The 25,070-nt window shown below is 53.5% G+C and overlaps 1 protein-coding gene across 5 annotated transcripts in view; it reads right to left on the bottom strand.

Moving 5' to 3' along the window:
* Positions 1-25,070, bottom strand: part of KLHL17 (kelch like family member 17) — a 37,573-nt gene that overhangs the window by 10,382 nt on the left and 2,121 nt on the right. For 2 of the 5 annotated variants that reach the window (XM_074975457.1, XM_074975455.1), the window contains 8 exons: positions 24,648-24,884; positions 23,564-23,718; positions 7,762-8,014; positions 6,776-6,897; positions 4,702-4,923; positions 3,355-3,471; positions 916-1,129; positions 517-661 (listed from right to left, as the gene is read on the bottom strand). In XM_074975457.1, the coding sequence (XP_074831558.1) occupies positions 517-661; positions 916-1,129; positions 3,355-3,471; positions 4,702-4,923; positions 6,776-6,897; positions 7,762-7,972 (1,031 nt within the window). In that variant the 5' untranslated portion in view covers positions 7,973-8,014; positions 23,564-23,718; positions 24,648-24,884. Of the gene's footprint in view, positions 1-516; positions 662-915; positions 1,130-3,354; positions 3,472-4,701; positions 4,924-6,775; positions 6,898-7,761; positions 8,015-20,996; positions 21,083-23,563; positions 23,719-24,647; positions 24,885-25,070 lie in introns of all 5 variants that reach the window. The other 3 variants (XM_074975456.1, XM_074975458.1, XM_074975459.1) reach the window with 3 other exon arrangements.

Genomic DNA, 25,070 nt, shown 5'->3' with positions numbered 1-25,070 from the left:
CGAGTCTGTGTGAATTCACGGGACAGGCTGAGAGGGCCGGGGTCCTGGGTCGCAGCTGAGCCAGGCAGTTACTGTGCATTGAACATGTCCCTGCAGGAGCTGGGCACAACCAACCTGCTGCATGACATTAGCAGGGCAAGCTTCCCTCACCAGCTGCCTCAGCCCTAACTGAGCAGCGGGAGAAATGCAACCGCAGGCGAGAGCAGCCTCCGTCCCCTCCTCTGGCGCCGTGAACAAACGGTGTCAGTTAGTGGCCAGGCTGCTGCTGCACAGAGACCCAGCAAACTCACTCCACTGAGCAGCTGGGGGCTCAGTCGCTGCTCCTCTGGGCTGGGTTTGAACCAGCGACGTTTCCCGTTACCACTTCCCTGGGCCAGCCAGAGCCCCGACACACAGCTGGTGGCAGAAATGCCCCCTGGGCCCAGCCTTTGTTGTCCAACCCGAATCCAGAGGGGTCCCACCCCAGAGCCAGCATTCCCCTCTCGGCCCAGCTCAGTGTCCTGCTCCCCACCTTACCCGCCCACAGCGTACAGCTTGTTTCCGATGGCAGCGACGCCCACCCTGGCCCTCCGGGTCGACATGGAGGCCACCATGTGCCACCGATCCGTCCGCGTGTCGTAGGCTTCGCAGTCTCCGTGGATGGCGAATAAGCTCCCCCCACCTGCAGAGGGGAGTCACAAGCAGAGCGAGTGAAGGGCAGGACCCCTGAGGTTTCCAGGGAGTCACTGGGCACGGGGAGTCATTGACATATCCCTCCCTGACCCCCAGCTCTGCCCAACATCCCAGTGACAGGCCCTGCCTGCAGCCCCTTCCCCGAGGGTGGGACAGATGCCCCATGGGAGGCAGGTGATGGGCCCCTCCCACAGGCTGCACACAGGCATTGTATTCAGCCCCCCTGGCCTGGCTGTCCCTTACCCACGGCGAAGAGCACGGTGCTGGCCCCCTCGCACCGCCGGGGCCGGGTCCTGCTGTTGCCGAGGACCCCTCTCTGCTCCGGCATGAGGTGGTACTTGAGGGCCTCAATCAGCAGGTCCTTGCACTCCGAGTGGTGCCGGACCAGGAGCTCCGTGTCCACGTTGCTCATCAGGAAGTCCCGGCTCAGCAGGGGCAGCCGGACGCACTTCATGAGCTGCGGGGTGGAGGGAGGGGAGGGAAAGAGCTGAGTCGGTGGAACAGAGACGGGTTGGGGTGAAGATTCGAGCGGGCTCCTCTCTTACCAACCCCAAGAGCCTCGGGATCCTGACTGGACTGGATCTCCCTCATCTTCCTCCCAGTGGAAGGGAGGGCAGCCACCCCCCAGCGTACGCCTGGCAGCAACTCCACCCTCATCTCCTCCGCAGAGCCCAGGACCCTCCCACTGCCCTGGCAAGAGCCTGAGACCCACTGCTACTCCCAAATCCCAGGCTGGCCCTGCACTGGCTCCCACAGCCGGGTCCACGTGCCAGCATGGCTACCTCAGTGACGGATCAGCTCGGTTCTCCCCTTGCCTTAGCCACGGCCTGCTCTGCTGGGCGCCGGTGCCCGGACAGTGCCCTGCTCATAGCCAGCTGTGCCCTCTACCCGCCTCTTGCTCCCAGCCACACGCTTGGGATTGCCAGAGAGGCTCCAGATGCAGGGGACTCAAGTGCATGCAGCTGAATGCGGACTGCAGAGTGCAGCCAGGGCCTTAGTCTGGTAAAACGGCCGAGTCCCTTCACACACTGGAAAGCCCTTCCTACGCCACGGCCTGCTGGGCTGGCGAGCTCTGGCTCCCTCGCCTGCAGCAGGGCTATTAAAAAAGTTGCCATGACAGGACTGAGCAGCAGCTCAAATGCCATACAGACAACACCTGTGCCTGACAACCGCAGGGACCTCTGTGCAACCCACTCAACCAGCCCCCCGCACAGCGCCAATGCCAGCCCTACGTCAAGTGCATCTTGGGATGCATATACTCCTATTTGCATATCATTTCCCAGCATTCTCTGCAGGCTCACAGCTAGTTTCTTAGCAGCCCTGGTAGCAAAACTGCCAGAACAAAGGGAAAGGTTGCCAGGGTACACACGGATGCATTTTTCTCTGGGTTTATTAATGGGTGCCAATTTTCATACTTGCGATGCCAGAGGTATCCGCAAGAGGGCATGCGAGACTCATGCAGAGCTTGTGACTCCAACCTAGGGCTATGCTGGGGAAGAATCCCTGTCGGGAAAGGTTTTGTTATTCCTGTTACTGTTTTGCTTAAGCAGGCGACAGGCCTGTGGTTAATTTGCTCCTTGTCACAGACACAGAGATCAGAGCACTAGATAAAGGAAAATCCGGCCTAAAAACGTTGCAGATTTGCCAAGTTTGGCTTTTCAGAGCAATCCCCAAAACCCAGTCCTAGAGAGCAAAGTTTACCTGACGGACCTGCCACCCTCCCGACAGCTCTGCTGCCCCACTGAAGCCCTGGCTCTGCCACGGATGCCTCATGTGACCGTGGGCACGTCGCTGCCCCTCTGCGCCTCAGTCTTTAAAATGGGGTTGTAGCACCGGCCCCATCACAGGGTAGGGGATTTTGTGGGGCCATATTTGGGGGTTTTAGAGATCCTCTGATGTGAGATAGGAACTAAAGAAATCCCAAGTATGATCACTTTTCTCTGCACATGGAGGAAGATATTCCAATGGACAGGGCCCAGGACAGGGAGTAAGGAGACCTGGGTTCTAATCCAGGTTCTGCTGCAGATTCACAGTGTGACCTCAGGCAGCCACTCAGCCTACCCACCCTGTGCTTCAGCTCCCCCTCTGTAAAATGGGGATAACATGTCCCAAGCTCACAAGGGTGTCGGGAGGATACAATGTGACTGTGAGGTGCTAGGACGTGGACATTCATCAGATTCAAACCCCTGCCTTCTAGCCCTGCATAAGGCAGCATGAGCCTCTATTTGCAGTGGGGTACAATGCATGCCCCAAATCATCCCAGTGCATCGGAAGGAGCCAGATGTAACAGCCTTGGGCATCCAACCTCCTCTTTCAGTAAAGCTCCTGTCAGACCAGACCCGAGACAGCCAATGGCAGCAAGGGCTTCCAGATCGCACCATGCTGGAAAACTAACTCGTCTTGGTTATACCAGTCAAACGCCACTGGGGGACAGAGCAGAATTTGGCCTTGAGATGGTTGGACTTTCCCCACTTGAGACAACTTTTCTTTGGTTCCCCCCAACCCTGTCTGGTCACACAGCCTGCAGTTCCCAAGGGGAGAGGGAAATAGGAATATGCAAAAGGGGGGTCTCCAGGAGCCTTTAGACCAGGCCAAACCCACCTCCATCCAGCACCTACGTTCTTAGAGTGGGTGAAAATCCCCTCCCCTGCGATGATCTGTGTTCCCAGCCAGCTCGCCTACCCTGGGGACATGCTGCCTCCTGCTGTCCACGTCGTGTTTGACCCAGCTCAGCACAGCCCGGTACACCTCTTCCTCAGATGGCACGTTGAGGCTGTCGCTAGAGATGAGGTCCAGCACCTGCAGAGGCGAAAGGGAAGTCCAGCTCAGGTGTCCCGCTTCGTGGGGAGGGAGGATGGCAAGGAACATGGACGTGTGCACACACACACACACCCACACACACACACACACACAACCAGCAGAGCTGCACACTCGGCGCCTTACCACACCTCCATAGCGTGCGGGTAGAGCAAGGCTGGTGTGCACGTACGGGAACGGAGACGCGGCAAGAGCAGAGAGTCAGGACTCCTGGGTTCTGTTCTTGGCTCTGCCTCTGACCTGCTGGGTGACCTTGGCCAAGCCTGTGCCTCAGTTTTCACGTCTGTAAAGTGGGGAGAACAAGGCCAACCCGCCTCCCAGCTGAACCCTCCCACCGATTGGTTAGGGCTTGCCTGTGCACCGATGGCGGGAGGGGCAATGGAAGCCTGGAGTGTCAGTGTAGGCACCATGGCAAGTGACAGGGCCTGATTCCCTGCTCCTTTATGCTGGTTCTCCAGCGGCCACGCTGCTTTATTCTCGGCCTGTATTTCCACAGAGCGGGCAGGCGGCAGCCTTAATCCTTCTTGCTTTATGTCCCACTTTCCTCCGCTCTTGGGCCACGCTCTCTTCCTGGCAGCGGCAGAGTCCTGTGAGAGAGGGGGCCTGGGCACAGCCCCTGGGGGTCCCCGCCCTGCTCTCTGAGCCCGCTCCCAGCTCCTGGGATTCTTGGAGACACACGTCATGTCTCCCCCGCCCCATGGAGAACAGCGCTGAGCCGCGCTTAGGGCCCAATCCGCAGACTCTCGGTGACCTCCGGGGGCGTTGGAGGAACTCGGGCGGTGCTGGGTGGCTAGGCCGAGGCCTGGATGGAGTAGCACAAACCAGCCCCCATCTGCTTCCCTCCCTGCCTATAACTACGTCCTCCCTCCTCACCCACACCCCGGCCATCTCCTGCCAGCACGGCAGCCCCTCCCTCCCTCCAGCACCTCGCTGACTCTGTTCCATGGCTAGCCGCTCTGTGTGGGCTAGGGGCTGAAACAGAGAGTGTGCGTAGCGGGGGAGGAGGGGTGCGGAGAGGCATGAACTAGCCCCCAGGTCCTACCGAGAGGGGATGAAGACACCACGGCAAAGCAGAGGTGACCGGCCAGAGCCAGTGGGCATGGCGTGACACCCCCGCTTGCATCACGCAGCACTCTGCACCCCGAGGAGAAAGTCACTGGGAGCAGCGCCACAGTGCGGAGAAGAGACGCGAGGCCTCGGGAGGGGTCTCACCTGCTTGAGCGGCAGCAGCATGAACTCCTCCGTCTTGGACACCTCCACGAAGTGCTGGAGGACGTACTTGTGGGCGGACTTGAGCAGGTCGCTGCAGGAGTGCGTGTCGGCGAAGCCCCGGATGCCCAGGCAGTTGGATGGGTCCAGCTGGCTCAGCAGGAACTTGCAGCAGGCGTCCCGCACGCCATTGAGCTGGAGGAGGCTGGCGGCTGGAAGCAGCGTCTGCGGGCAGACAGGGAAGCGACTGGGGCTGCAGCCCACCGCTTCCATCACCGCCACCCGCAGAGACAGCCCCAGCATCCCCTCTTCCTCAAGCAGGGGCCTAATGCTTTCCCCACAGAGATAGGGCCAGCGGTCAAGAGATGCCCTGGCCTGGGAGAGCTCTGGGACACAGTTCCTAGGAGCCCAGCTAAGATCTAGGATCCAGAGTGCAGCCCGTGGGCCAAGCACATCCCACAGAAAGTCCCACTGAAAGTCTGCACGTGACCCACTCTCTCATAGTTTCCTCTGTGGCTTTGCACCTTTATGGGGCTAGCTGACTTCCTCAGATACAGAATGCAGGAGCGCCCTTCACCTCCCAGGCGATGAGAGGCAAAAGTGCCTACAGAAAGATTCCCATTAACCTCAATGGGCCTGAACAGGCCTTACAAGAGGCAGGGTGGAGTGGCAGCTCTCAGACAAAAGCCTGAACCACCCGCATCTCTGCAATGGGTTCTCCCATCCCACCCCCAGCAGGCTCTGGGTGTCACGAAAAACAGCTCCATCCTTTCCTTGTCAGCAGCTTAGTCAGTATAAAATGAATCAGCAGCCACAGAGCGGCTGCCGGCTATGTTAGAGGAGTGCCCCGAATTCTACTCTTTGTGCTGAGCTGGAGCGAGGTTGCAGGACTCATGCCCCATCCCTCGCAGACCCTCACGAAGATAGGGTAGAGGAGGGTCACGTCAGGCCAGCCCAGAAAGCAGAATTTGGAAACAAGCGAGAACAACAACAACAGGTTCTGCGGCCAGCTGTCTCGTTCTTTCCCGAGAAGGCCCCTGGGCTGTGTGATTCAGTTACACGGAGCTGAAGACTCAGGGACATGGGATCAGGGACCGGAGGGGAAACAAGTGTCTGAAAGAAAAGGCAAAGCTGATGGAGACTCGGATTTTCTCCCCTGCCCTTCCCCCAAATCAGTACAAATTTAATATAAAGCTTTTGCAAGTTTTTCATTTCAAAAGACAAACAGGCTCGTTCCAGGCAAGAGAGGACTGCAAAGATGCTTGTGTTTTTGAATTGGGGGAAAGAAAAAAAAGACAGTAATTTTGTTTGATTTCATGGAGTAGCAAAATTTAAGGGGTCGGAGCCCCCGCCCTCATTCCCCCCCGGATACACACACACAGGTATAAAGGCTGGTGCAAGATTTTGTAGGAAACTAACTTTTCATTCTTGCACACGTAGGCCAGGCTGCACCTAGGCTAGACGTCTCCACTAAGGTGTATACTTTCCTCATGGTCAAGCTGCTGATCTGACCTGAGCTGCACTTCATGATTCTCGGTGCTCGGAGTGGCCGGAGCATCAGATCCAAGGCTGAGAATGACAACCGGCCTTCAGCCCAGTTGCTTTGTTATTTGGTTGCCCAGGGCTACAGGATAATAGGATTTTTCCAGCCCTTGTAAAGAAACTCCACAAAAGCCCAACCCAGAGGGAGAAGCTGAAACAGGCTCGGTTCCAGACCAAGCAGCTGGAGAGAGACTGAAGGGCAGATGATGAGGACAAGCACCTGCAGTTCCCACTGAAGTCAGTGACAGTCGCAAGCATTCAGCACCTCTCAGGATTCGGTCCAGTTGTGGCAGAGCCCATGGGGCAGCCGTTCCCAGCACGGGTGATGGGCTGAAGCCCTCGCAAGCACTTTGCCTCTGGGCTCAGTGAAAGGAGGAACTCCACTCCCATCCAAAACCACAATCAGGCGCAAGGCACTGTCTTGGTGCCAATGTTTGAAGGTCATGAATCAGGTCCCTAAGGATGGATCTTTAGTCCTCTCCGAAAGGCAGCAGGGCCGAAGGATGGGATTTAGGGGGGAGGGGGAGACTCCTACCTGCACATTCCCTTCACCCACCACGATCTCCGCAGTGTAAGCATATTGTACCAGCTGATCCAGGGCCTGCGGGTCAATGTCGTGCAGCGTCACATGGGTCTGGCGGCTTTCACTCATCTCATCTGTGGGGACACACGGAAAACTCCAATGAGGCCCAGCCGGGCAGGCGCGCGGCCCAAGAGCACTCTCGGCCATGCATGGAACAAGTCAATGGTTCTGAACAGAGCAACAGTTTCCCCAGGTATATTACTGGGATCCCCAGCCATCGATTCTTGGGGCTTCTCCCCTGCACCTTTAACTGGGGATCCCCCACTGATTACTTAGGGCTTCTCTGTGTCAGCTTTAACTGAAGACCCCCGCTCACCAATTCCTTGGGGCCTCTCCCTTGCCTTTAAACCAGAGGTTCCTCCACCCTAATTTCCTTCTCTCATAATTTCCTCCTGGCATCTCTCCCTTGCCGTTAACTGGACTCCTCTCTCCACCTTGCCTTTAAACTAGACATTGAGCTGCGGACAGGCTATAGTCAGCTCTGACATTCCCACGACCCGTACTCCTGTATCATCAAAAACTCAAAAGCCTGGAGCTTAGTTAAGACCACGTGAGGTCTAGATTAGACCCCAAGCCCCGTTCCCCTCTCCCTCCCCGTTCACATCACTGGTCTGACAGCCAATTCCCCCTGGCGTCAGCAAGAGGGGGCCAGGGCCCACAGCCTGCAGGAGACACCTTTGGAAAGCCAAAAACTTCCAGCCTTCTTATCCGTGGCGAGTTGGGGATGGAAGGCCTGGTGCGGGAACCGGGTTTGAATGGGGGAAGGAGGCTGCTGCAGGAAGGGGAGGTGGGTTGAGAGGTGGGGAGCAGTGTGGAGCAAGGCGGGTCAGAGAAAGTGCAGAAGGAAGGGGTTTGCGGTCTGGAGCTCTGCAGGCCCGAAGGGAAGGACAAGAGGGAATGGGGAGAACCTGGGCTCCCGGGAAGAGTCAGATACTTGCTTGTGAACATGGCGTGGAAGTAGGGGCTGCAGGAGGCCAGCACCACCTTGTGGGCCTTGATCTCCTTGGTGCCCACGTGCAGCACGATGTCGCACAGCAGGCCCCGCTGCCGCATGCGGTTCATGCACACGAAGGCGTCGTGGTAGTGCCGCTTGGAGTTGTGGGAGATGCTGTGGCCGTCCCGGTTGAGGAGCTGCATACCCCCCTCCATGGCTGCAGGGCGACGGCGGGCGCTCGGTTCTCAGCGGGGTCACTGCAGGGGAAAGCCAGGGAGGTCAGCGAAGGAGGAACGACTGAGGTTTAGCCACTTCCTCAAGGCTCCCACCAAGCGATACACTCGTCTGCTTCCTAGCCGAACAAGCCTGCTCAAAGTCCCCCCGGGAGGAGATCTTCCCTCATACCAGGTCCCCTGCAATGGGCCCCACTGGGAGGAAAATGCCTTCCTGCCCCCAAACTTTGCAGTGAATTCTCATGAGCAAGGATCACCCTAGAGAAGCATCCGATGCCACAGAGGAACTGAGACGCCATGGGAGTGCCAAGAGTTGTGGACACTAGGGCCAAGACCCCATCCTGCAATGGTCCAGCTGAGGGCAGGACATAGCCCACTGGGTGTAATTAAAATAAGGGCAATATTCGGTTGGAGACATGGCTAGAAACGTACACAGAAGCTTTTCCTTGAAGTTATAGCCAGGTATCTTATCCAAGTCAGTCTAACAACACACATTTCCAAGCTACACCAGCATAGGCATTAATCTTGGATTGCTACCTTTTCCCTTTACCATAGCACACCAGCTCTGCATGGGTCAAACAGAGCTTAATTAAAAGACCCAGGCTATTAAAACAAACACAAGACTAAAAAATTGAATGATAAAAATAAATACCCCATGCTCCCTGTATTATACTCAGCATCGGTGTTGTAGATTATGAAATAGTCCATGGGACTCAGAGGACTTAGGTTCTATTCCTGGCTCTGGGTGACCTTGGGCAAATCACTGCCCCTTCTGTGCCTCAGTTTCCCTCTTCACCAGTTGCCTGCTCAGAGTGTAAACTCTTTGGGGCAGGAGCTGTGTCTTACTATGCATTTCTACAGCACCTTGCATAATGGGGACCCTGGTCTATGGCAACAGAAATAATTCATCACCATGCAGCTGGAGAAGAATCTGCCACGCTACTTCACTGATACAAGCTATTTGACTATTTAAACTGCAACTGACTAGTATTAGTGCAATATTTTGAAAAGAGCAGTTTGTCTTTTCAGATCTCTGGTCTCTTCTCCCGCAGAACCTGGGGCCATCCTGCAGCCCAGTTTGGGAAAGGAGCCCTCTCTCCCTTGAAGTTCTTCAGATTGCTTTGAAAAGAATAAAGACCAATGCTCTGTTTCCCTTCGCACGTAGTATGCTGCCTCCCCAGTCAGTATAGTGCATGTCTGGCCTCCACCCCAGAGCCCCCCAGGCTTTTCAGATCCTGACGTAGCTCTGCTGGGGACCAAACTGGGGTGCCCACACATTCAGACGTAGGTCAGACCTATTGCTCCCACATGCCGCTGACGAGGGGCTCCTTTGTACTCTGGCTAACATCCCCAGGTTGCCACCCTTTATATAGAGGAGCCCATTTGGGGTGACAACACAGCCCATCTGTTAATCATATAGCTCATATAGGTGTGGGAGAAGAATTTGCCCTATGGTGGGTAATGCTTCCTGCATTGACTTTATCACACACACACACACACACACAAAACTTCACCCAGCCCAACAACTTGCTATTTGGCTACAGCAGATCTAAGGAGACGGATAGTCCTGGAGACCAACCACAGCCTCAGTCAAGGTTTTGGAAATTCTCTTTGGCAAATAACTTTGGATTTTTTGCAGGCAGGGCACGGAGATGGGGTGTTACGCCGAGCCTGCTTTACCCACACTCAGGAGTGTCTTTGAACAAGCTTTGGTGTAGTTGCTCCACCAAGAAAAATCCCCCCTGGATGGGGTCATGAGAGCACGCCACAGACATACCCTTTGAATTTCAAGAGTAAGAATGTTGCACCCCCCCAATCCACATCATCCCTAGTGAATCTGGGGGGGAAGGGTTCCCTATTTGAGGGATGTGGGAAAGAAAGGCATTTGTTTCTGCTAAGACATTTTCTTCTTCTATTGCCATGCTGGCAGGCCACATGTGTCTAAGCCGCCTGCCATGTTTTGAAAGGCGTTTGACAGGCTTTTAGATTCTCACTGCAAGCAGCAGCCAAAGAAAAAGAAAAAAAACCAAAAAAACAGAAAACGCGAGCCAGGAGGGGGAAAAAAAAGGCAACTTTTGAAAATCATTAGCCACGTTCTGATCAATCCACCTGCCCCCGCATTCCTACAGCGAGAGAGTCTCCCCAGCCTCTGTATCCTGCACCACACCTACACGCCACCATCCGCCAGGCATTTAAAAATAGAACTCCCCCATGCAGCAGTTGCTCAGCCGTGAAGACATCGAGTTATTTATTTTTAGCAGCACATAATGTACCAGGATTGGGGTTTGTGTGTGGGGGGGGGTACAATAACATGCAGGAGAGAAACCTGCAATGCCCTCTGGTACTTCGATTAACAGACACACACAGAGGAAGGAGAAAAATTTCAGACTCTCACCCCCATCGTGTCCAGTGGAGGCTCACAGATCCAGGACAAAAGCAAAAAACCAAAACAAAACTGATGTTTCCAGCGATGGGTGCGTGTGGGGGGAGTACGGGACATCATCATGCCCTTGAAAGGGGGAAATGCATCGGATGATCGAATAGACTTTCTCCATCTGTAACTCCTGGGAGCCCAAATGCTGATTACGAGAGTCCTTAGTGAAGCTGCAATATGTATAATACACGCCAGGCACGTTAATTAACGTGGGTAAAGTGCTGGGCTGAAAGGCAGCCTGGTGAATGCAAGGTATAATTATTACCCTCTCAGGCTGTGCTGAAGTCCTGTTTCCAAAGGCTGTTTTATTGTATTGGACAGGCTTTGCAATAATTGCTTTATTCCCCTCCCCAGGTGCAATCTCCTGAAGACAAACCCCCAAGGCTCCCTGGAGGGATCCGTGCGCCTCCTGAAGCTAGTTTACCTGCTTAATATGCCTCCAGGTGTGCTTTTGCCCATTACGATGTTAGGCATGCTCCAGTTCTAATTGGAATCACTCGCTGCCACTCTCCACATCTCGCCAGCAGAGGTGGTGGAGGAGGGGGTTACGTGAAAAGAGAGAGACGTAGGAAGCAAGTGGACACCAAGATCTTTCCTTGCGCTCTCCTGAGCTTGCAGCAAGAGCCCCGTCATGCCAGGCATGCCCTGGCTGAAATTGGAGGCTGGGGGAGGGGCTTTAGAATTTAGAAAACAGGGCTGGAAGACAGGACTCCTGGGTTCCCTTGCCAGTCCTGCCCCTGAGTCGCTGCACAGCCCTGGGGAAGTGACTTGCCCGTCTGTGAAATGGGGAGAATGATACCCTCTTTACAAAGAGCTTGGAGGTCAGGGAAGTAGAGGCGCTAGGCATTATCCTGTGCAGCTTTCCCTGGCTCGGGCTTGTGGAGCAATTGTATCTAAACGCCCTCTTGGCACCTCCTGGGGGTGTTCACCCCCCGCACTGCGTCCACATAAACATGCTGCATCCAGCACACACAGGAGCAGCCACCCTCACAGCAAGGCATGGGAGAGTGAATGCACCAAGCCACAAGCACAGGAGATCCCTGGGGGGTACCCCTTCCAACTAGGCTTCCCGGCCTGGTGACAGAGGAGCAGTTCTCAGAGTACCATGTGTAGGGGCCGCTCCCTTCCCTGGGCTTCCTCTCCTTATGATTTACATGGGGGGTTCTGACTGGTGACTGAATTGCCAGCCTGCCTCAGAGCACAGAGCCCTCTTTCCTTCCTAGAGGCAACATTAGCCATCAGTGATTGACAGGAACGGGTGGGGGCTGCCAGCCGATCGGGGGCGGGGGGGGGGGGGGAGTCCCAGAGAAGCAGAGCCAGCAGTAGTCTTGTAATGCCATAAGGGGACATAAGTCACAGACAGGACAGTGGAACATCCAGAGAGACCATAGCAGCAGCAAAAGGTGTCAACTCACCCCCTGCCCTCCATTCCTGCTGGGGAGGCGGAGCATGGGCAGTTAATGGACAATCAGATAAAAGGAAACCAGGCACTTTTTAAACTTCATTATTGAGATGCCCTGGAACCACAGGTTCAAACCTCCGCAGGGCCGACGGGGCCTCCCAGCCCTCCCTCAGCAGAAAAACAGAGTTCTGTGCAGTTTACTAAGCGAGGCGTTTGGGAATGGGTCCTGAAAAACGTCTTGTGGTCTTGTCTTGCCCTCAGGTCCTTGCACAAAACTTCACTGTTGCCCTGTGTACTGTATATTGGTTGCCACTCGCAGTATCACCAACCCCAGCTGCTTGAAAATGACCCAGCCCCTCCAGTAAGGAATTATTTTGGGTAAGTTCTATGGCGTCTTCTATGCAGGAGATCTCAGGGACCAGCACCGGTTCACGGTCCAGTCATTGAGAAACCCTGGACGAGATGATCACAATGGTCCCTTCTGGCCTTGGAATCTACAAATCGAAAATCATGGTTTTTAAGCACATCTCACGAGAGCATTTTGGTTCCATTTCTTTGCCTTCTGGTGTCTGAGCCTACAGGGGACACTTGACTCACAAGCTTCTCTGCAACCCTAGAAGCTCAAAACTTATATATATAGAAAAAGTAAGCTGAGATGCTCAGGAGATAGCATAACTCCAGGAGCCGGGGCTTTAAGACAAAACACCAACCATCCCAAGAGTGGCAATAAAATCGGGAGGGCTGGCAAACACCCCTCCATGGTCTGCTGCGTTTCACTGGCCTTGGACATATAGCATTGGTAGACTGGCTGAGGATGGGTCCTTTAGGCATGCAGAGTCACCCGGTCAGATTGGTCTGGGGCAGGACACTAGGCCAGGTTGCTTGCAACACTGCGGCATGAGAGAACGCACAGCATTCCCCACCATGAGACGTCAGCCTCTGAAGACAGGAAACATGAACCGCAGGATCAGCTGGGGCAGGGCTGCTCAGGCAACCCAAATGGGTCCTGCAGAAGTTAGGTGTTTAGTCTACATGGGACATGCAGGGAAGTTACTTAAGGCAAATCAGCTGAAGAGGTGAAGTCAATGCCCATAAATTAAAGCACGTTCCCCCCCCCCGGCATGGATGCTCTCATTCAGGAGTAAACTAGCCTCAGTTCACTGTAACTTAATCCTCAAAGACAACCCTGGGAAAGTGGACAGGTACAGTGCTGTCTGTCCTGTCTCCACCCGGCTGACAGACTAAACAACAGCTCTAGGATGGGAGCCACCCCTTCCCTCTCAATGGGGAATTGTCACCGGTCAACACTAAAATGTTAAGGTTGCTAAGTATCACACAGCCAATTGTTTGAGCAGAGCCATTGGGATGGCGGGTGGAGCACCACTGCGTCCCACCCCTGGCTGTAGCTAACAATTGGAAATCTAGTTTTATCTGTTCTTTCTCAATTAGTCTCCAAGAAACCCACTAAGGGCTCACACACATCTCAGTTTGTGTCACCTGAGCACATTGCACACCTCAGGGGCTCCTTGCATCCCTCCACACACTGGGTGCTATCTCCCATCCCCGTCTATTTCAGGGACTCCCCACAACTGCCCCCTGTCAGGGGCTCTGTTCCTCCCATTCCTTGCACACGAGGGTCTGGCATTCTCCCTACCATGCCAGCGGTTCTGTGTTCAAGGGCGTGTCTACAGGGGGATACTCAGGAAAGTTAAAGGTGAATCAGCGGAAGGTGTGAAGCAACCAATAATCCCACACAGTCTGATGGTTAACACAGAAGAGGCCGTTAGAGATAGGGAAGTGATATCTAGACAGGTGTTCATACAAGGTCTGATGGAGAAGAAAAACAAACCCTTGCCAGTCACCATGACGACAAGCTGAAGATGAGCAGCTGAAGATCAGAGGCCACTATAATGGGCCCTAATTGGGCCCCCGGTTAGCAGTCTGAGCAGAGAGGCTAAAGAACAAAAAGGCCATGGAGACTGGGTTCCCCCATTCCTAGAGGCGGTCGCACCAAGTCAGAAGTCAAGCACACAGCACTACTGCGCCTTGTACCGTGGATACAGGGCCCGATCCTGTTTGCAGGGCTGCCCCTTTGCCTTTAATGGGCGTGGGTTCCCAGCCGTAATGAGAGGACTGTCCGAGTTGGCAGGGAAAGAAGGGAATCTTCGCTCTGCCCCTGCTTGTGCTGCAGGCACAGAGGGGGAGCCAGTTCCTAGCAGCACTCTCCGATGAGGTGCCGGCATTAAAAACGTGCACGGGAATAAGAAATCTCACGCTCAGGAAGTGAAGGTTCTGTCAGCCCCGCTGAGAGGGAATGAATAGGGAACAGTGCCTTGATCACGAGAGACGCGAGCCAGTCTCCTGAACAAACGGGGGGGAAACAAGCCTGGTTTTGTTGAGCGTGCAGACGTTGGGCTGCACGTGTGACACGTCAGCTCGGATGCATTCAGCGGCCGATGAATATTAATTTCTTAAGTTACGACCGGAAAAAAAACAAAAACAAAAAAACAGAGGGTGGCCATGCATAACAGCTCGGTCAATGAATGCAAATGATCCTGACCCAAAGGGAGGGCTGTTCTCTTGCACAAAAAAGCATATTTTGGAGGGAGTGAATGGAAACACCCTGAGCCGTGAACAGGGCCCAGAGAGTCAGTCCCCCAGAAAAAGGCTCTGGGGTTGCCCTTCACACAGACAGGCCTGGGAGAACTGGCTTCTCTTGGCGCTGCAATCCTGGCTACCTTGCCAGCTGGGAGCTTTGAAATGCTCGGCACAGGATGCCTCTTTGCAAGAACCAGGGTGCCGGGGGACTCCCAGGTGGCTGCTGGGTAGAAGGTCACATTCCCTCCAGCTGACGTACCCAGCATTCGATTTCTGTGCTTCCTCAAGTAACTGGTCATATGGAGCAATGCTACGGCTGGGCCATACACAGGTTTGAGTCTGCTACTGTTTATTGAGCTAACGGACCGAGATCTTTAGCTCACGGAGTAAAGACCCGTGATCTTAGAGCCAGAGTTCCGGCCTCCCGCTGCATCTCCCCACTCGTACGTTGCCTTTGAACCAGTAGCATTCCACAGCACTACTGGAGAAAACCATTGCTGGGTTTCACTCCCAGTGGGAAGCAGAAGGAAAAGGGTTAACAAAAGAGCCACCGTGGGGGAGGGATAGCTCAGTGGTTTGAGCATTGGCCTGCTAAACCCAGGGTTGTGAGTTCAACCCTTAAGGGGGCCATTTAGGGATCTGGGGCAAAAATTGGGGATTGGTCCTGCTTTGAGCAAGGGATTGGACTAGATGACCTCCTGAGGTCCCTTCCAACCCTGATATTCTATGACAGATTTGGTCTATGACATATGCGCAATATACTACAGTGGTGTCTTCCTGGTTCCAACTCACCATTGAGAGTCTTACACTAGCCCTAAAAACCATGCACCTGATTTGTGGCTGACAAGTGACAAGAGGCCAAAACCCAAGGCCACTTCTGCACCAGTGAAAGCACTGAAATGTCAGTATCCAGTCAGCTGCAAGGAGCGGGAGGAGCAGGAAGAGACCAGGCTGGGGGATCTGTGCATCCTTTGTCACAGCTCACTGGCAGAAGTGGGACACGCCAGAGAGTCAGGAGTGCATGTCCTCTATTCCACCCCAAAGCCAGCAAGTGCCTGGGACGCTTCTAGGTGGCGTGTGTATATACACACAGACAGGTGTAAGACTTTTCCTTTTCAGGTCTCTGCATTGCTCCTAGGTACCCCCTCTTGCACTGCACCGGTAATTCATCCCCATCCTTAGCTGCAGGCCTTACAGTGCCCTTAAAAATCTTTTCAGGCACAAGTCCTGCTCTCGCAAGGCCACCAAAGCACCCTGGACACAGCATGCTAGGGTGATCGGCAGCACTGGATCCCCACCCAGGGCACCCAAGAGAACAACCATCAGAAGGGGAAACTGAACTGGCTGCAACAGCCATGAAGACCTGAGGGGCCCTCAAGAACAGGGTGTGGAGGGAGCAGTGGATTTGGTTTGGCTTGGGGAGCACACCTTTCTCCACAATGCACTGCACCCCTGTACGCCAGGCGTACTTAGCTCCAACACTCCTGTGCAAAGGGGAAGTCTGATCTGCTTGACAGGGTCTCTTTAACAGAACCCACTGGCCCAGTATCATCCTTGAGCCCTTCCCTGCACTTCCAGCACCCCAGTGTGAAGGATGGAGCAAGGCGCAGAGAGGCGGCAATCTGAATCCTCATCAGCCTGACTTGGTCGGGTTTTTTCCCCTACTCACTGTGCATTGGTGTGAACAACTTCATAAGGGGCAGGGTTAATCTGGCCCTGACACTGTGCCTATGGCTGCACCGTTGCTATTAGCTAGTGGTGTTTGAAGGACACATCCCCCCACCCGGCCCGCACACACACAACGCAGGGATTTTACCCCTCAGGAATTGCTCACTGTCACCCATGCTTATGAGCTGTTCAGGAAGAAGCCAGGCGAATATCACCAGGGTGAAGCAGGCATGGAGAATGCCCTCAGCACAGCACTCCCCGGCTGGGGCAGCCGGCCAGCATCTCATGCCACTCGAGAATTGGAATGACGTGCAGGGCTGCCTGAGACAGGGCCCTCCTGGTCCCCTGGGGGCAGCCAGCTCCTCAGGGTCGGAGGCGATCTAGCTGCATTTAAAGAGAGGAGACCAGAAGTGGGAGAAGTCTAGCATGTGGCTTGTAGGTTGAGCTTCAAGATGCAGCGGGGGCCAGACATGCAGAGTCGCTCCCGCCCCCTTCCCAGCAGCTCCCCAAACACAGGCTAAGGAAAGGGAACAAGAGGAAGAGAAGGGAGCACGCAGGTATTGGGGGAAAGGGGCTCTCTCAGCGCTGAGTTTGGGAAGGTGATGGCTCTGTATTTTGTAGCAGTTTGCAGGCTATTACCTAGCAGTGATGGCCAAATCTAGCTAAAGGTACTTATATGCTCCCGCCCCCATCACGGTCATATTAAAGCACCTCAGTCTTTATTGTATTCATCCTCACACCACCCCTGTGAGGTAGGGGGATGCTATTACCTTCATTGTACAGATGGGAAACTGAGGCACAGAGCAGCTGAATGGCTTGCCCAAGGTCACCCAGGAAGCCTGTGCCAGAGCAGGGACTTGAATTTGGGTTTCCCAAGTGTTAGGCTAGTGGCCTGACCCTTGGGCAGAGATCCAGATTATATATCAGGCACCGTCTTCCACCTGTTTCTGCAGCAGGCAGTAGGGTCCTATGGAGAGGCCGACTTTTGTTTCCCTTCCCCACCCACCCCACAAGGGTGTGCAACAGTTCCTGAAGGGGACCCCAGTCAGCCTGCTTCCTCCTGCAGCATTAGGGATCTAGGGAGGTACATGGAGGGAGGGGGGCCTGTGGATCCTTCCCATTCCTGAGCCATGGGTAGAAGGATGGGGGTGGGAGGGACAAAGAAGAGGCAAGAGGCCTGTCCCCACCCCCCACAGCAATTAGACCTTTTCTGCTCACGCACTTAACGAGCTTGTCCTCTCCCCATTTCACCACCATGGTGTGACACTGCACCTGGTTTTCAAGCCAGTAGATGATAGGTTGCATTGTGCTGCTTGCAAAAGGGCAGGTCTAGTGAGTCTCCATAGAGGCCTGGATCGTGCCTTCAAGCATCCTCGTGGCGCTCAGCACTGCGGTAGGGGCGCGCACGCCCTTGCATGGCACATAAACAGGGAACACGACGCCGTCGGGCTCTGGTGCAGACGGAGGTTATGTGTGGGCACCTGCAAGGTCAAGCACTAGATGCACCCTCCTCACTGAGATGCAGTCTCAAGTTTCTGCAGCTCCTTCCTTGCTTGTAAGTACATGGAGTAGCAAGAGGAGAGGACAGTTTGAGCAGAGAAAGGACGTGTCCAAGGAGGCATGGGTTCAGGCAAGCTCATTAGGCGCTTAGTTCTGGCCTCCCTCCTTTGGTCACCTGCCTAGGAAACTTCACTACGAGGGTGTAAGTGTGTGTCAGGCTCAGGCCCCAGGTGCAGAGCCATTCTGTGGACTCACCCTAGCAACCAGACCAAGTGGGTCTCATTAGCTCCAACTCAGGAGGATAAAAGGCTGACTCAAGAGGGAGGATTTCTCCCCAGAGGAACGCCTCTCCTTAAGGCATCCCAGGAGGAAGCATAAAGTTTATGGCCTCGATCCTGCAATTGGATGCATCTCAGCAGACCTTGTACTCACAGAGACAGACTTGGGTCCTGATTCTGCCATCGGGTAAGCACAGCCCTGCCTTAAAGGGTTAATTAAATTAAGAACAGGAAAGGGGCATGTTTGGGCAAAAACCAATGTGTTCGCATGAGCTGCAGCAGGATCAGGGTAGGGAACTCACCCATGTCCACAGGGCTCCACAGTTTGGGATTAAACGTATACTGGGATTAAATGTAAAGCTATTTGGTGCAGGGACCATATTCTTCTTGTATTTGTGCAGCCCCTGATATTGACTGGGGCACTGTTAGAAAAGAGTAATGAAGACTTGGTTTTTTCCCCTGTTTAAACATTTTTTATATGTTGAATGCAGTTAAATGCTTTCCCCATTTCCTCTTTTAAAAAGACCCTAATAATTAGCCCTGTCTTAAGGACTTTTGGGGCGTTTGTATTGTTCTAGGGAAAACTCAATTCAAAATCCTCAATTTTCCGCGTGTGTGTGAGAATTGCACACAATTTTTTTTTGTTTTTAAAAAAAAGAGGGCACGGATAGGGTTAGAAGTTGTCCTCTGTGTCACACTGGGGCAGAACACAAATAGAGGACACAGTCCCCAGGAACAATCATGAGGCATAAATAGACTTGCTGACAGCATAACAATAGGCTCTGTGGTGCTACTGCACAGCATTGCCAGAAATACAGCATGAGCAAATGCATCAGTAAAACAAACCAGATACCTGGTGTGCCTGCAAATTCTCACCCCTCTCACCTTCCATTTGAAGAGAAGCAGTGCCAGGTGGTGGCATGAAATTAACACAGGAGTCCAAGCTAGGGTGGCCGTCTGTGCAGTATTTTAAGAGAGGTCCCAACGTCCTACAGCCTATATCCATGAAGCAGTTACTAAGGAACACGAGATCAGATGAGATGTTTGCAAGCAATAATAATTTCTAAGGCCCCTCCTCTCTGTATTCCAGGGCCCCAAAGGACCAGACTCTGATATAAAAGGCTGGTTTTGAACCATCACCAAGCCACGATGAGATTCCGCCCCTTAAAAATAAGCATGATCCCATACTTTTCACAGACTTCTCCTTCATATCCCTGGAATGCTGGTAGGCACCCCAGTGTATACAGCAGCTCAAATTCTCACAGCCCTGTTATACAGCCAAAACACATGAATAGTGGTCACAAAAGTCCATGTGCCAGGATTCTGGCAGAGCTAGAGCGCAGCACAAGGGGCCTATCGGAAAAGGATATTTCCTGTGGAATTGCAAAACTCCCCCCTCCATCCCCATTTCCAAGGGGCTTGTTGCACAACTAACCTCCCAGGGAAGCAAATCCGGCGCCGTAAAAGCCCATTGATTTCTTCAGCTCAGCACAGCGAGAAGCCAGACGACACGGCAGAGAGCCGCAGGAGGGAAGATCAAGTGTGCCTGGGAAGGTGGCACTCAAAAGGAAACCCCAGTTCTGCCCTGCAGGTGCCACGGATTAGCACCGTTCCTTACTGACAGACGTAAATATGTCGGGGCAGGACGAGCCTGGAGGAAGGGGCACTCAGCAGCCCCATCTTGCAATTTCCCTCCTCACCCGCAGGGAGGGAGGGAGGGCACAAGGAGAAAGCACACAGGCCCCCCCCTCCCAAGCCAGCCAGCAACAGAAGCCAAAAGACTAAAGTACGTGTTGCGTCCGTCATGGCCTCCGACTGCCGAACAGCAGATCCCCGCACATAGATGCATCCTCTGCAGCAAGACCCAGCGAGCTACAACCATGTGCACAAGCCTCTACTACAACCTGGCCTAAAACGTAATTGAAAAAGGCCTCTTCTCTTGGGTACCTTTCCCCAGCACGCATCCTCCATCTGCAGGCCACCAGGACCCAATTAACAGAGTAGCTATAATTCTCCTTGACGGAGTTGCTTCTTTCTGCTCCCAAGAAAACACACACACACACACACACACACACACACAGAGCGCCTGCTGATCAGCAGCATTAACCAGCTCTTCGACTTGCCTAGAGTGTGGGGTGCAACAGATAGAGATGACTCGCACTAGCGAGGAGCACTAGCTCCCAGCTCTCCCTGTACGTTTTTATGAATTAGACATAACGACGCGCATTGAATCCTCCTGTCTAGACATCAGCAAGGAAGTGACAGGCTGCCAGGGAGTGTGTGTAGCTTTGGGGGTGGGACGCACACAATCGCCAGCTCTGAAGCATGCAGAGATTGTGGTGGCTGCAGGCAGGGTATAGGGATTGGCACACTGGCTGTTTGGCCCAGGTCAGTATTATTGCTTTAACAACCTTCATCAGGGCTTTGGGAGTCCGCTCCGGTGGGTGGGGAGGTTTGGTGCCTTTTCCAATTAAAAGCGTTTCTTCTGCACATCCGTCCCGTGCACCTGCATTTTTTTAAAAAAGGGCGAATTTCGGGCTGGACGATGCCCTAGGGCAACGCCTTAAGGGCGGTGGTGGGAGTGCCAGATAGAACCTTAGCAGCATCTGCACCTCTGCTATGGAACTCTTGCTCCTGTGAGAGATAAGGGGCTACGGGTCTCACCATGTTATGAGCTAAATGCAAAATCCGTCTCTTTGGCTTGACTTCTCCACCCCTCCCCGGTACTTTCTTCACACAAACTACTCCAAATCCAGTTCTTTCATCTCCAGGCTGGGGAGAGGCAGTGTAAAATACCCTGGGGAGGCGCTAAGGTCCTGCGGCAGTGGGAGTCAGATGTACCCAACAGACGGGGTGCCTCCATGCCTGGATCTTCCCAGCCCTGTGCAGAAGTGAGGGGGAGATCCTTCCTCTGATCTAGCCCTAAGCAAGCTAAGGACTGAGATCCAGTAACCAATTACCATGGCCACTCCTTATTAGAGCAGGGGCAAAGACCTCACAGGAGGCAAGATGATCCCATATACCCATCTCAGGGAAGTATCAATTCCATGGAGGAAGACATCAGTCTCCTCCCCCAGGTGCACTCAGCTGGGAAGCGGACTGGCGGCAATGAAAAAAACACTTTACCTTTGGTCAAGGAGCAGAGATGTCCCTTCTGGAGGAGATGTGGGTCGTGCAGCACAATTGCCTCCCTCCCTCCCTGGGAATTCTCTCTGCAGACACAAGCATGCATCATATTGAGGATATTGCGTGCACGTGTCTGGTGCCCCTGCAAGGTCAGGGACTAGGCTATAATCGGGCCCAGTACAGGCAGGTTCCTCTTCACCATCCTGCTGATGCACCTCATTCCTTCCCTGAAACTCCCCCTATGCTATCTTTCTAGGCCTAATGCTGTGGTACCCGAGCGCTGCTCAGAGTTATGCACCTTTGCTGCTGCCCATTGCACCACCCCATGGCAGGTCCAGTCCTGGGCCTTTCCAGGTCAGTATCATCCTCCCATATTAGGGATGGGGGAAACTGAGGCACAGGGAGAGAGTAAGCACAGAAGATGTCAGTATCAGAGGAACTCAAATTCAGGAGCTGCTGGCTCCCCATCCTGTGCTCAGGCTACACCGCCCTGTCTCGGTGGTACACCAAGCGAGGTGCATGCATTCTACCTGCCCAGGCTCAGAGCCTCTGATCACAGGTGGCAACTTACTGATATGGAACTGGCCACTTACTCCACTATCTCAAGGAGAGGATATGTCCATTGAGGATGGGTAGGAAAACCTTGTGTGTACGTTGTCACTACAAACGAAATTAATGATCTGGAGGATGGTGTGGACTGCACCCTCAGCAAGTTTGCAGAGGACACGAAACTGGGAGGAGAAGTAGATATGCTGGAGAGTAGGGATAGGATACAGAGGGACCTAGACAAATTAGAGGATTGGGCCAAAAGAAATCTGATGAGGTTCAACAAGGATAAGTGCAGAGTCCTGCACTTAGGACGGAAGAATCCCATGCACCGCTACAGACTAGGGACCGAATGGCTAGGCAGCAGTTCTGCAGAAAAGGACCTAGGGGTTACAGTGGACGAGAAGCTGGATGAGTCAACAGTGTGCCCTAGTTGCCAAGAAGGCCAATGGCATTTTGGGATGTATAAGTAGGGGCATTGCCAGCAGATCGAGGGACGTGATCGTTCCCCTCTATTCGACGTTGGTGAGGCCTCATCTGGAGTACTGTGTCCAGTTTTGGGCCCCACACTACAAGAAGGATGTGGAAAAATTGGAAAACGTCCAGCGGAGGGCAACAAAAATGATTAGGGGACTGGAACACATGACTTATGAGGAGAGGCTGAGGGAACTGGGATTGTTTAGTCTGCAGAAGAGAAGAATGAGGGGGGATTTGATAGCTGCTTTCAACTGCCTGAAAGGGTATTCCAAAGAGGATGGATCTAGACTGTTCTCAGTGGTAGCAGATGACAGAACGAGGAGTAATGGTCTCAAGTTGCAGTGGGGGAGGTTTAGGTTGGATATTAGGAAAAACTTTTTCACTAGGAGAGTGGTGAAGCACTGGAATGCGTTACCTAGGGAGGTGGTGGAATCTCTTTCCTTAGAAGTTTTTAAGGTCAGGCTTGACAAAGCCCTGGCTGGGATGATTTAGTTGGGGATTGGTCCTGCTTTGAGCAGGGGGTTGGACTAGATGACCTCCTGAGGTCCCTTCCAACCCTCATATTCTATGAAAGCCACAATGCTGTGGCCTAAAGCACTGGACTAGAACTCAGAAGACCTGGCTTTTATTCCTCGCTCGGCCACTGGCCTGCTGGGTGACCTTGGGCAAGTCACTTTACCGCTCTGTGCCTCGGTTTCCCTGTCTGTAAAATGGGGATAAGGATATTGTGCTCCTTTGTGAAGTGCTGGGTATAATTATTACAACCATCTCCCCATGGAGTCCTGAGGCTCATACAGGGATCCGCCTGCATGGATGCAGTTGGAAGCTTGGGGCTAATCCTCTAATAGTGGACTCCTGGGGCCAGATTTTCCAAAGGGCTCAGCCTAAGGGGAGCACACTGGGTGCTGAGGTCCAACATCAAACCAACCCATTAAAGGCCCAGAAATCAAGCTAAGCCTTTTCTCTCTACTCTTTATAGAAGGTCAATGTACCTAACACACAGGCTGTCAAATAACAGGACACGCTGATGAATGCACAAACCCAGAGGGTCAAATTCTGCTTTCCCCTGCCCTGGAAGGCATAGAGCGGGAGCACTTTTACCCAACCCTGTGCACCTGCCTGGAGGCAGCAGGAGTCCATCACTCGGAAGGCACAGGGGAGCATTGGGGCTGGCAGAGGGCCTGCTCGGCTGCTTTCAGTGGTCCTGTCTTTCCTTCGCTTCTGTACAAGTGAGGCGGTGTGGTGCTGGCTCTAGGATTGTGCTGCCCTTGCATAACAACAGTGGCCTCACTACAGCCAAGCTGAGGCTCATGCACAGTCCTCACCTGCCTCCGCTGGGACTATCTTTAATATGAGCCAGAGGAAGCATTAGCTTTAGTTTAAAATACTAGCTGTTTGTATTACAGACGCCCCAGATGCCCCATCGCCCTGGGTGCTGTACAGACACAGGCAGCCCCAGCCCCAAAGAGCTTTACAAACGAAACAGACAAGACAAATAACAGGTGGGAGGAGAAAGAGAGGGCCAGGGAACTGAAATGACTCACCCAAGGTCACACAGCAGCTCAGCTAGGAATAGAACCCAGATCTTCCGACTCACAGATTCACTCACAGATCCCCAAGGTGGGGGACAAAATTAAGTGGGGATAATGGACAGCCATGGGTTCTTCTGAGCATCACAGTCTGGGATACCAAGCTAGGCCTTTAAAAAAAAGAGAGAGAAATGCTAGAATGGTCTTTTCCTGAGCGGTTGTGATGACGAAAAGATCTATTATTTACGCAGGAGGCTGTGTGACAGAGCTATTGATCCTGGAAATCCTTTGCAGGTCACGGCTCACTCACCAGCCAGGATATAAGGAGTTTTTACACTTTCCTGGGCATGGTAGAAATATTCGTGAACAATTTTCAGCAAGACAAAAAACTCCCAAAAGCTGCTCCACCAGTTCAGAAGCCTTAGCACCCTGCTCCACTGAATTACGCCCCCCTTTAAACGAATGTAGCAACTGGGTGTTTGTAGTAAGCGCTGGTGCAGAGAGGAGCCCTTGCTACCCCCCAGCAGCCAAAAGTGATGCAGAGCATGATGGGCCATTAGTATTCCTGTGTTCTCAAAGCAATACTGGCTCCAAAAGGACTCATGGACTACACAGATCCCCGAACAGAGGGTGCAGGCATCACTTCTGCCCACTCCAACTGACTTCCCCAGCCAGTTCCTGACCAGGAGCAAGTCATACCCACTTTGCTGTCACCTGGCTTCATGGTTTGGGACAGAAATTGGGACAGGAATAATATCTTAGAATCTGCATTCAGAGCCAGAGCCTGGTGTCCACCAATGCGTGGACAAAGCAGCCCAAAAGTACTTCACAACCTCTCCATGTTACTTCATATGCATGAAGATCAGGAGGGAAATTCACGGGAGTCTACATGCAAGACCCTTTAGAGAGGAGCAGCAATTGTCCATTACTCCCTTCCAGGACATCACAAACCCATTGAGAGGCCATTCTGCCCACCCTCACTAGACTACACAGCGAGTCAACACCTTGCAGACATGGAGGGTGGAAGTGGTGGATAGATCGTATCAAATCAATGTGGACTTTTTAGCTGTGTCCATGGCTAGAAGGGAATGTCACCCACCAACATCCATCGTCTCCATTCCATAGCCAGACGGGCAGAGATCCCAGGCAACCCACGAAATCCAAGTGGAGCAATTCAGCCACAACCGTGTCTTTGCCCGGCAGCAACTGTTGATGCTCGGAGATGGTTTCTTGTGGAAGGCTCTAACCGCCACTCAAGGGCGGCTGGCAGATTATTTCTCATTGGAGAGGCATGAATGATCAAAGTGCGCCCCACAGGTTCTGCACTGGCCTTAACCTGCCAGAAAGGACACAGGTCTATTTTGCAAGTGGCTGACCGCCATACCTTCTGTCAACCCCACACCTTGGTGAGCAAGGCCATCCAGCAGATATTGTGCATTTCTTCCCTCCAGTCCCCTCAAGAACAGCCTGGGTCCCACCGACCTTATCTGAAAGCCGACAGCTCCTCAGAGAAGGGATGCTC

The sequence above is a fragment of the Natator depressus genome, chromosome 18, assembly GCF_965152275.1.
Source record: "Natator depressus isolate rNatDep1 chromosome 18, rNatDep2.hap1, whole genome shotgun sequence".
NCBI classification, from domain to species: domain Eukaryota; kingdom Metazoa; phylum Chordata; order Testudines; family Cheloniidae; genus Natator; species Natator depressus.
The sequence above is the reverse complement of the archived record's forward strand: the minus strand, read 5'-3'. Positions and strand labels throughout refer to the sequence as shown.